Source organism: Rhinichthys klamathensis, unplaced genomic scaffold, assembly GCF_029890125.1.
Source record: "Rhinichthys klamathensis goyatoka isolate OS25496 unplaced genomic scaffold, OSU_Roscu_1.1 h1tg000191l_1, whole genome shotgun sequence".
NCBI lineage: Eukaryota > Metazoa > Chordata > Actinopteri > Cypriniformes > Leuciscidae > Rhinichthys > Rhinichthys klamathensis.
The window spans coordinates 9,900,671-9,913,353 of record NW_026606717.1 but is presented as its reverse complement, the minus strand read 5'-3'; the positions used below and the strand labels follow the sequence as shown (position 1 = coordinate 9,913,353).

Genomic DNA, 12,683 nt, shown 5'->3' with positions numbered 1-12,683 from the left:
CCAATTGATGGGATTTTCCAGCTTTCCGTGTTTACTAGGGATGGCCCGATACCGCTACTGGCATCGGGGATCGGGCCGATACTGTCCTCATGTACCCGTACTCATAAAAATTCGCAGATACCACGCACCGATACCACGTACATTTTGCGAAACGAAACTGACCGCCGCGAGTGCTTTGTCGAGGTGAACTGAGGCATAGAAAGTATAATGTTGGTGGTTTGGGCTCGTTTCAAGATAAGGGATGATGACAACAGCAAGGCAGACTGTAAATTATGTTCAGCCAAGGTGTCGAGAGGAGGGAAAGAAAGTACATCGTTTAACACCAGCAATCTAATTAAACATCTGAAGACTGAATACACACAGTTTAGTAAAGCTAAAGCAACTCAGCAGCCAACATTAAAGGGATAGTTCACCCAAAAATGAAAATTCTGTCAGTATTTACTCTCCCTCATGTTGTTCCAACCCCGTAAGACCTTCGTTCATCTTCGGAACACGAATTAAGATATTTTTGATGAAATCTGAGAGCTGGATCACTCCTCCATACTAGTCCATAGGCTTCTTCAGGGATTGAACTTGCCGGCCTCGAAAAGTTATTAAAGACATCGTTAAAATAGTCCAAGTGACTACAGTGGCTCAATCTTAAGTTTATCAAGCGACGAGAATACTTTTTGTGCGCAAAACCCCCCAAAAATAACGACTTTATTTCAACTATTAATTTCCTTCTCTGTGGGCCTCGAGTCAGTTCACTAGTGTAACAGCGTAAGCTTCTGTGTGTGCGGGTTGCGGGAGAGTAAAACGATTTGCGGGACTCCCGCAAACTAGAAATATCTATAAATAAAACATATAAATATAGATTTTTATTGTCATGTAGAAAAGGGAATCCAAGGCACTCTTCTTTAGAAAATTAAAAAGCCTTTATTAAACTGGGTCTATCATGATTGAAAAAATTATTAAAACATGTATTTTAATAAATAACAAGGTTGTATTTTCCCCCACATGTTTTAATAATTTATTCAATCATGATAGAGCCAGTTTAATAAAGGCTTTTTAATTTTCTAAAGAAGAGTGCCTTGGATTCCCTTTTCTAAATGACATTGAACTCTCGACCCCAAAGAGCACCTTCTAATACTTTTTTTGAACTCCTTGAGCACCCTGGACTTTTTGTCTTTTTCATAGATTTTTATTCATCTGTTGCAGAAAAGCAACAAGAACAACTAAAACAAAATAGAAACGATTTACAGGCCAGAGTTTCTCTTCATAACATGTTTGCAGCGTTGAGCGATGTAGCCAATCACAGTCATATGTGTTGATTTGTTGAACGCAATGGCCAATCAGAAGCATTTAAGATAGACTCCCCTCCCCTCCGCTCAAAACGGACTTTTTTGTTCAGTGCTGAATTCTGTATGCTGGCAAATCCTATAATTATAACAAACAAAGTGTAGATATTATGAAAGATTCATTGTGCAGTCAGCTTCATTGATAATAACAGACGTGTGAGATCGCGATGAACTGTCAGCTTTTTAGGAATTATTAAGTAATTATACTCCGCTCCGCACTTTGCGCGCATTCAGTCATGCCAGACCATGCATGCAGTAGCCTGCTTGCTATTATGTTAAATTAACAGTGGTTTGTGTGTTAATACATTTATTATTTTACTCATTATTATTTATTTTTAGACTTGTTAAAACAAGCAGAGAAGAAAATAAAAACAGTCTTCTAATCTGTGTTCTAAATAGTCTTCTGTCTTCTTTTCTGGGAGCCTATAGTTACTTTTGCGGTAGAAATATCGGTATCGGTACTCGGTATCAGCAAGTACACAAATGTAAATACTCGTACTCGTATTGGTTTTTTAAAAAATGGTATCGGGCCATCCCTGGTGTTTACACTGTTAAAGGCGCTATGACATCTTCTAAAAGAGTACCGAATCTCCTTATCAAAACACACGCGAAGAAGATGCAGAAACAAGCGATATCATATGTAATCATGTTCATATGTAAAATAACGCAATCACCAACATTAAACGGCGTATAAATCAGAACTGCCTAATGTTGCTGAATGAAATGTCGACCCAGGACGAGCTATAGAGCTACGGACCCCACGTGACTACTGGTGTTCGGGCCGCCATTTTGGCAGTAAAATGGCCAGCTCCAGCAGCGCCGACGCTTTCAAGCCATCGGAGTACTCATCTCACTTCAATTCGCATGACATTGAGCTTTATATAAAAAAATTAAATAGGTTAAATATTACCGACCCATACAATGCCCCCGGGGTGCTTTTCACAAGTATCTCCGGTGAAAAAGACGTCCCAGATCTGCAGTATCCGGATATATATAACTACCTGATAAACTTCCCATCTTCATACTCGGGTGACTCTCTAAAAGCCTACAAAAGCCTGGAGGGTTACAAATGGACTCAGTCTGGCTTTGTAACAAACATCCAGCTGTGGAATCTTCAAGCAAAAAAATGCTGCATCATCACTGGAAGGGTAAGTGTATCAGTTTAATAGGTACACTGTAAAAAAAATCCCGTTGTTTTTACGGAAAAAAACTGGCAGCTGTGGTTACCAGAACTTTACCGTCAAAAATACGGTATCAACGTTTTTGGTTTTACAGACTTAACGTAAAATTTACAGTATTAAACCGTAATTCATTATCTGATATAATGATAAATTACCAACCTATTGAAGTATTAATATCTGTTTTGTACCATTGTAATACACTGACAACCAACAATCATCACAGCAGTGATCAGTCACATGATAAATCAAAGCTCATCACAAGCAATCATCCACAAGAAAGTTAATACTATTATATTGAAGCTGCACAGTGTTATTCGCACAAACATTAAACACCATCATGGTAACACACATGAAATTTTAAAAATGAAATAAACATTAATTTAACAACATTAAATGTAACATAAAACCCTAATGTACATAACTGATTAGAAACGAATTAAGAAAACTAAGAAGAAACAGTTATTTCAACAAAAATAAATCAAATGTGAAGTGTCATGCAGGGAATTGTGGGAATGTCAATTTACGGTTTTTCACTGTAAATTATACAATGAGTTGTTCTTTTCACTTTCAAAAACTGTAAATTTAACGGTATTTTACAGTAAAATTACATTAAATGTACCGTTAGATCTATCACAGTTATTTACCGTATATAGTAAGGAAACTTTCTGTTAACCAATTAACAGTTTTGCACTGTAGCATTTTTACAGTCTTTTACCGTTAAAATCACGATAATTTTTTACAGTGTAGTGTAACGTTAGCATGGCTAGTAGGGGTCCGGGTTGTTTGTTTATGTTAGCTTGGCTAGCAACCGCGGTGCGTCTGGCTATCTGTAGGACTGTAGTTAGTTTGTATCTTTGATGTACACACTCACGCAAGTTAGCTGACATTTTTTAATTTCATGTATAGGTTAATCATTCCCAAAGGCTTAATGACCCTCAGTTAAAGCCATGGATGGTGGTGAGGAATGATGGGGTTGTCTTGGGAGCCCACTGCAATTGCACAGCTGGACTTGGTGAGAGCTGCTCCCATGTGTCAGCTGTGTTGTTCAGCATATGGCAGCATAACAATGGAAGAAAAGAAGAGATAGCTGTAACATCCAAAAAGTGCAAGTGGGCCACCCCAAGTGAGGACTCTTTAAAGAAAGTGGAGTATCAGCAGGGCAAGGACATAATTTTTAACAACTCTCAACACTATAAAAAAGGAAAATCTTCGAAAGGTCATTCTGCCCCCCCAGCTTTCCCACCTCTGACCGCTGCTGAGCAAGCCCAACTCTACAACAACCTCTCGCAATGCCGCACACAAGAGGAGCAGATCATCAAACCAGTAGTCCTGTCTGTTGTCAAAGAGTATGCAGCATCCTATGTGCCAAAGGCTGTCATGATGGATCTACCAGAACCCCTCACCAACCTGTATGACAAGCAGACAAGAGACCTCAACCTGGCAGAGTTACAAGACCGAGCAGAAGCACTATTTGAAGAGATAACTGTGACCAAAGAACAGGTACAGAAAATTGTATCTATCATTGCTGAAATGTGTGTGTGTCTGTGTCAGAGAGAGAGAGGCATACTCCGTGATTTTGTTCATACAAGACATAATTCAAACTGCAAAGTGTTTAGTATTAGTACTAGTATTAGCAGTAGTACTACTTATATTTGTGGTAAACAACACTGCACTTTTGTCAAACTGTAACCTCTGTGACCCGACTAAGTAAAAAAGAGCAATAATCTGTTTATTTTTAAATGACACATTCTACATTGATTAAAAAAGAAAAACAAATGTTTTTTTAATGGTAGTATAATTTTATACAGAAATAAATGATTTATAATTCAGATGAGAATAAAGTTAGTTATTTAAAATTTTAAGGAAACAAATATATTGATCTGAAAACATAGCAAATTAATTTTAAATTCATTCAGTTACAATTACCAAACATATCTTAAGGTCTTTTGATTGAAGGGTGGCAGTCTTTCATTATCAACTGTTGTTGTGGACTATATACTGCAGTATTTGTTCTCCATTTGAGTGAGATGTTTTAATGTGGCTAATTGAGCAAAATTTTAAATCTATCATGTACTTAAAATGTTATGTGCAACAGTTTAACAGTTTGGATTGTCGTGTTTTCAGAGTGATATTGTAGAGGAGGAAACCCGAGCCCAGTCCAAGTCCAAAATCTGGTTTGAGCAAAGGAGTGGTAGGGTAACAGGATCTACCTTCAGAGCAGCCACAAAGACAGACGTCAGAAAGCCTGCAGTGTCTCTGATAAGACAAATATGTTACCCAAAGTCACATAGTTTCACCAGTGAGGCTATCAGGTAGAGTTAGGGAAAATGGGCCATGGAGTGTGTAACTGCTCCTGTGTATTTAATTGTCATTTTCAGATGGTGTACAATCAAGTGAATGTCATGTATGTAAAATAACAGGGAGGGTAAATCCAGGAAGTACGGTACTATTCTAAAAAAGCATGAGTGTAAAAACAAGTAGTATCAATTTGAAAGACCAGGGAGGTACCAATGTGGAGTGGCATTACTATTGTCCAAAACTAATGTTATTGTTGTTTCTTCAGATGGGGATGTCAGCACGAGGATTTGGCAAGAAAATACTATGAAATGCAGCATCGCCTCTCACACACGGATGTCATGGTAGGAACAGCTGGATTCAGGATTTCACCCCTGCACCCATTTATTGGGGCCTCACCTGATGGATATGTTTCCTGCAGCTGCTGTGGTTCAGGTGTCATTGAAATTAAGTGCCCATTTTCTGTAAAGGACCTTTCTGTTAATGAGGCAGCAAATTCTGTTGCACACTTTTGCCTTGAAAAAGATGCGCAAGGAAAAATTTGACTAAAGCGGGACCATGCATACTATTATCAAGTACAGATGCAGCTATTTGTTACTGACAAACCATATTGTGATTTCATTCTGTGGACTGAAAAAGAAAGTACTTCACCTTTTGTTGAACGTGTCACTCCTGATGTAGCATTCTTTGACAAAGAATTGGAATGTGCTTGTGACTTCTTTAAAAAATGTATGATTCCAGAGCTGCTAGCCAAATATTTTTCTGCACCAAAACCAGCAGCATTTGATCATAGTCAACAACAGTGGTGCTACTGCCGTGAACCAGAAGCAGGGAACATGTTGGTCTGTGCATCAGGCTTTTGTTCAGTTACAAAGTTTCACCAAACCTGCCTTTGCATGAAAAGGGTCCCAAAACAGTGGGTATGTCCCAGCTGCCGAAAAATAATCAATGCCAAAAAAAGAAAAAAAAACTTAGTGAGGAGACTATGAAATTAGTAAATAGTAGTAGCTGATACTGTACTCTCTTATTTATGAATAAACAGTTGTTAAACCAATATTGTTCTCTTCTCCATCATTATGCAATCTTTTGAGTTTCTTAGCCCATACCATTAGCCCTGGTAAAATAGATATTTCAAAAATAAAACAAACTAATTAGGCTATAATTTATTATTCAAGGATGGATACATTTGTTTTCATTTTACAAAGCATCTGTATCTGTAATTACAATAGCTGTTCTGTGGTTGTGGATTAACTAATATTTTCACATACATTAGAATTAAAATGTAGTGTTCTGATGTTCATTATTACCTATCCTAACATTACAGATCCATTTATTCTTAGATTTGATATAGCTTATTGAAATTATATGCAAATTTTGTATGAGCAGTCAGAATGACTCCCATCGCCATTCTAGTAGTTATAGAATTCTGGTAGTTAGAACTACCAGAATTCTATAACTACTAGAATGGCCATGGCAGTCATTCTGACTGCTCATACAAAATTTGCATATAATTTCAATAAGCTATATCTGTATCTGTAGCGATCAAAGATATGAAGCACGGGTAGTAGGTCATTTATAGCAAACACACCAGAACAAATATCTGCTTGGGTGGAACTCAGTTGGAATGGGTGGATGTGCAGCTTGATCTGTAAACAGAATGTGATCGCATCAGAATAGCGAGTGATCAAAATAATCAAAAGTAATGTCACAAGGAAGCAAGAAGTGGGTCTCAAAAAGGTTTATTTCCTGGTTAAACACATCTGTAGCCAGTCACATCAGTTCAATTTACTGTACATCCCCATCACTGGAAGGGCACCACAGATTCAGACACATTTGTAAGTGCACAACATATGCTCACAATCTTGTCAAGGTAGGTCACATCATTTTCTCTGTCTATGTCCATGAAACTTATGGGGGCAGTGCTTTGCAAGACTGTGTACTTTTGACGGAGAACTCCTATTACCCTTTCAATGTGTATCCTAAGAGAGGCTAGACATCTGGTGTTCTCCAAGTCAACAGGATCTAACTGCTTCTTTCCACAAATAAATGCAGGAATCTTTAATTCAGCTTGGCATCTCTGAATGGACTCTTTAACCAGGAAACCTCTGTCCGCTAAAACTACATCCCCTGGGAGCAAATGAGATAAAAAGTTACTTTGTTCTGTGATGAACTTGTCACTTGTGCGACCTCCCCATCCAGTAGAAATGAAACAAATGGAACCTTGAGGGCAAATTGCAATTAAATATTTCATTGTGTGGTGTGATTTGTATGATGAGTAACACTGAGCACTGGCTAGCAATCTACTGGGTTTCTCTAGAAATATTTCAAAACAATCTATAATGCAAACTGTCTTTTCAAAGCTACTGTTTCGAAATGCATATGGAAGAGATTTTCTTAAGCTTTCTCTGTCAGGCCACAACACTAGACTTGGCACCAGTCTACAATGCATCACACTAATACAGTGTTTGAAGAGCTTTGAAACAGTGGTTGAGTCAATGCCAAAATAATAAGCCAAAAATTCAAATGACAAATTCATTCTAAGCTTCATTAATGTTAACATGTACTGCTGAAAACATGTTAAACCAGACTTAATTTTGAGAAAAGGAGCCACAATATGAAAAATTGTCATGAGAATTGAATATGTTGATAAACCAGTGAGAGTATTAACCCTTTTATCATTGTTATCCAAGCTCATCTCATTCAGTGTAGTCCTATTCATTTTTTCCTTCAACAACATATTTTCTGTCCTCAGAGCTTGGCATTCTTGCTCAAGAGATTGGATGCGTTCACCACAGGTTTCAGTGCTGCATGGTGGAGTTGCTGGATCATCCTCATGGAGAACAGGCTGGACATCATTTTCAGGTTCTTCGTGGGTAGATTCCTTCAAAGGCTCTAAGCTGGGAGTTGTCTGGTCTGCAGTAGGATCCTTGTTGCTGTCTTGGGGACAATCGGTTGATGCTCTGGTGAAAACACAATAGTAATAATAATAATAATTCATTACATTTATATAGCGCTTTTCTCGGCACTCATATGGCACCAAAACGCCCACCACACACCAGCTTACTGGTGGAGAGGAGACAGTGATGAAGCCAATTGGTATATATATATGGGGATGATTAGGAGGCCATGGTGGACAGAGGCTACTGGGCAAATTTGGCCAGGATGCCGGGGTTACACCCCTACTCTTTCGAAAGACATCCTGGGATTTTTTGTGACCACAGAGAGTCAGGGCCTCGGTTTAACGTCTCACCCGAAGGACGGAATATTAGGTTAGAATTAGAATATTAGTAGATTAAGAGTATATGTACACAACTGATGACAGTTTGACTTTTTTGTCAATCACTCTCTGTTTTCTGCAGTATATACTAGATTAATAATTTACATCATAATATATATTATTGATAGATTGATATTGATAATGACAGTGACAATCACATGCAGCCAAAATGCAGTGATTAAACCTACAATGAATTTTAAAATCCATGGAAGTGGGGTTGAACAGGTTCAGAAACGTTTGATATATTCACCTGGGAGGGATGGCTTTCGCAGATAGCTTTGTCTGCTCTATCTTCTGTAGCTTTGCTTTCTGTCGTCTGTTGAAAACCTCCAGTCTCATTTTTCTTTTCCTCTTCTCTGGAGATGGAACGTAGTTGAAAATAGATGGAACAAAGTCCGGACTCAAAGGATGATCACTCTTTCTCCCTACAAAATAAATAGAAAAATGTCAGTGTCGGACTGGGTTTTGTTTACTCGTTAGCACTTGCTAGCTTACAAAACATGACATTGTTAGCCCCACGAATTGCATGCTATAATTCAACTAGCTAGTATTAAACTGACCAGAAACCACAATTAACTGTTATACTATTAAATAATGAATACTTAAGTTAGTAAGCTTTGTATTCGCTAACTTACCTGATATGAAGTGATCGCTGCACAAGCGGAATCCAACGGCTGGGGGGTCCCATCTTTCAGTCTTGTTTTGCTTGCTCCTGGCTCTTTTAATGGCACTGATCCACTTAGCTCGCCTCTCCGCATCTTTAGGAATGCGGTAAAACGACGTACCTTTCTTTTTCCCTCGTTTATTTGTGCAACCTGGTGCACAACAGTTATCGACCATGTTTAACCGCCTTCACCACAACAGTCTGCCAGTATGCCGAATACTGCCAAAATGGCGGTGCCCGTGGTTTCCGGTCGCATAACAACGTCATCCCCCGGAACTCTATAGGACTGTGCAAGCATTAGGGGTGTTGATGGGCTCGATCTACTCCATCTATGTTTTGATCATCATTCTGAATTCGATTCAGACGAAGTCTTTGACAAATATGTGATTTTCTCTGCTTTTTGTTTAAAATGTTTTTTTGTTTTTGTTATGAAACTTACCCACATTCATGTGTAGATAAAAAAAGAATGCATGAAGCTAGAATAAAATGGACTGGCGGTGGCAACTTTTTTTTAAACGCTGGCGGGGAAAGAGTTAAGAAGACATCGATTCATCAACTGGAGTTGTATGGATTACCGCTGTTCACTTTAGTTTTAGAAGTTTTTGAAGGATCAACTTTGCATGTTCTGTGCATTGTATACAGAGAGGGATTATTTTTTCCAAAAATCTTTGTTTTTCATCTAAAGAGTCATATATGTCATATGTGGAGAAAATAGTCCAAAATCTCTCCCAGTTGACAAATTTCTACCGCAGTGGTTCCCAACCACGTTCCTGGAGGCCCCCAATACTGCACATTTTGCATGCCTCCCCAAACAAACACACCTGATTCAACTTAATCAGCTTAATAGTAGAGAACACAAGACCTGAAAATGGTGTGTAAGACAATGGAGACATGGAAAATGTGCCGTGTTGGGAGGCTGCAGCAATGTTGTTGGAAACCCCTGTTCTACCAGTTTATTGTGTCTGCCGATATATCGCCCACCTAGATCTGAACATGAAAGTTTGCTCACTTAGGCACCTTTGGGCAATGCTTTTTCTTATGAACCTGTAGATGAGACATTTGGATGAAACTCTTCCCACACGAAGAGCACTGGTGTGGCTTCTCTCCAGTATGAACTCTCTCATGAGCTTTCCAGTGTTCTGACCGAACAAAACTCTTTTCACAGTGTGAGCACTTGTACGGTTTCTCTCCAGTATGAACTCTTTGATGTCTCTTTAAGGTGCCGGATGAAATAAAGGTCTTCCCACAGTCAGAGCACAGATGAGGTCTCACACCAGTATGAATACTCTCATGCACTTTAAAAGCATTAAGTAGTGAAAAACCCTTTCCACAAAAAGAACAGATGTGAGGCTTCACATCTGCATGAACTTTAAGGTGTGCTCTTAAGTTTGATGCCAAAAGAAATGTTTTATCACACTGATCACAGCTGAACGACTTCACTCCAGAGTGAGAGAGCAGATGATCTTTGAGCACTCTTTTCTGGGTGAAACTCTTTCCACACTGAGTGCATGTGAACGGTTTTTCTCCAGTGTGAATTCTCATATGCACACTAAAGTTTCCTTTATGTACGAAACTCTTTCCACATTGAGTGCATGTGAACGGTTTTTCTCCAGTGTGAATTCTCATGTGATCATTTAAGCTTCCTTTATATATGAAACTCTTTCCACACTGAGTGCATGTGAACGGTTTTTCTCCAGTGTGTGATCTCATGTGATCATTTAAGTTTACTTTCTGAGTGAAACTCTTTCCACATTGAATGCAGGAGAACGGTCTTTCTCCAGTGTGTTCTCTCGTGTGTCTCTTAAGGTTTGATTTATTCCTGAAACTCTTTCCACACTCAGAGCAGGTGAAAGATCCTTTGACTCCAGTTTTTCCAGCTCGTTTTTGTGTGAAATTCTTTTCACTATTTGAATTGACTTCATTTTCATTCTGTTTGTCTTCCATCAGGTCTAAAATCAACAAATTCAATAAAGAAGGATAAATGAGAAATGAAAAGAATATGGTTCAATCACAATTTAGCAGACATCTAGTTTAATACTAGTATATCTAGTTTTAGATATATTTTTATGTAATTTTTCATCTTAATGTTCCTCAGGAAGGGTGTAACGGTTCTCTGTTAAAAAAAAAACAAAAAAAACACTAACACCAAACAAACATCCAATCCAATGCAGTGTGCTGGGATAAATGCACTCATTGTTTGTGTGTAGCCTACATATGATGGCATTTTGACCAGCTGAGAACTCGTGAAGAGCTTATAAAATGTGTAAAGGAGTCAAAACAGCGGCAGGAATCCCTCCGTCACACACACAAAAAAAGATCTGCTGCGAGGAGATGCGGTTCTGATGCTGGTACCGAACTTTGATGGAAAACATCACAACTATGATGAGAAAAAAATGATATGCGTGAGCATTTTGTCCTTTTTAGGGTCTCATCTTCCTGTTTTTGATTTGTTTACATATATAATTTGAACAGCACCAGAGTTTGTTTGGAAGCAGACCATGACCCATCTTTTCAGCGCTCTCGGCCCGCTTGTTTGGTGCACACCAGGGTTCGGATGGCAGCGTTCATACTTATTCAAATGAACCCCACTAACAGTGTTATCGAGCCAGGTTTTTTTTATAGTTGAACCAAACACGTCAAGTGTGAACATCCTAAAACCGTGATAAAAACCGAACCGTTACACACCTATTCCTCAGTAGTCTTTGAAGAGAATGATGGAAAACACCAACCAATTTGTTCCTCTGTATCTTCATCTTTTACTCTGCAGGATTCCTCCTCAAACTCCATCTTTTCAATAGTATGTCAGTAGTTTCTCCTGGAGTAATTCCTCCTGCTTGCTTCTTCTCCTGTGGGAAGATGGGTATATTCCACAGCATTTAAACTCTCACAAATGGCAGTGGGAGCGGCTTCACTGACTGAAGGTGTGAATTGGGGTTGCTGCTCGTTTAGCAGATGCTCATCACATTTACAATCTATGGGGATAGAATAGTTGCATTATTCCAAATGAATTTATTGAGATTCACAAATAATGGTAAGGAGTTTCACAAAATTAATAAAATTCACAAATGAATAAAATGAGATTTGAAAATAAAATAAAAAATGTACAAATGTGTTTTATATCACAAACACAACTCTGGCTGGCATTGATTTGTGAATCGCTTCCTGTGCATTTGTAAATCGTTTGAATATGCCACATTTACTGTTGCGGATATTGCCACTATGACGATAAACCACAACAGCCACATCCATGAGATCATTTAGATGAATATAATGTCATAGGATGTTATAGGTCACTTCTAAATGAGTGAGAAGTTATCATTTGCAGCTCAAATTTTGTAAGTTCATAAGTATTTATCTTAAGTGTTTTATATATATTTTATGTATTGTTGTCAGTGCACTACAAATAAACTGGTTCTTGCCTTTATTTTGTCATTCAAACTTAGGAAAAGACAAGGCCTGCAGCAGACATCAATTTGGGCACACACACCCTGGGAAGTTCCAGCAGTCATGGGGATTCATTGATCTCACCTCTGGTAATGTACATTTTCTTGATCATTTTTAATTAAAATTGCATAGGAATGTTAGTTTTTAGGAGCAATTAATGAATTGCTTCATGATTACACTTTCATTTAATTAACAGATTAATAATAATAAACTTTTAGCAGTCAATTTTGTAACTGAAGCTTATTCTTCTCTTAAAAATGTTTCAAAATAATTGCCAAGTGTGCCAAGTGGTGGCTCTTACAGTCCTGACATTGAAGACATTTCCTGTGCTGGGCCCAGCACACCAGCTCCGGTAAAGTTTCTAATTATTGATGCTTGTAATTTGTGAAGAATGGTTAATCAAAGAACTGTTAATAAATTATTTCTTAATGCAGGATTCTGATTTTGTTTCCATTTTCAGGACAGTAGATGTGATTCAAGGGGTG

The 12,683-nt window shown here is 38.2% G+C and overlaps 1 protein-coding gene across 1 annotated transcript; it reads right to left on the bottom strand.

Moving 5' to 3' along the window:
- Window positions 1-9,759: 9,759 nt before the first annotated feature.
- Window positions 9,760-11,541, bottom strand: LOC130095616 (gastrula zinc finger protein XlCGF8.2DB-like). The gene is made up of 3 exons (XM_056262364.1): window positions 11,484-11,541; window positions 10,483-10,703; window positions 9,760-10,413 (listed from the first exon to the last, which is right to left on the bottom strand). Exons 1-3 carry the CDS (start codon window positions 11,539-11,541, stop codon window positions 9,760-9,762), a joined length of 933 nt encoding a protein of 310 aa, XP_056118339.1.
- Window positions 11,542-12,683: the final 1,142 nt, after the last annotated feature.

Coding starts and splice junctions, on each gene's coding strand:
- LOC130095616 (XM_056262364.1), bottom strand. CDS start 11,541: ATGGAGTTTGAGGAGGAATCCTGCAGAGTAAAAGATGAAGATACAGAG. Junction 10,704..11,483: donor AGATACAGAGGAACAAATTG/GTTGGTGTTTTC, acceptor TGTTGATTTTAG/ACCTGATGGAAGACAAACAG. Junction 10,414..10,482: donor GAAAGAGTTTCACTCAGAAA/GTAAACTTAAAT, acceptor CAGTGTGGAAAG/AGTTTCATATATAAAGGAAG.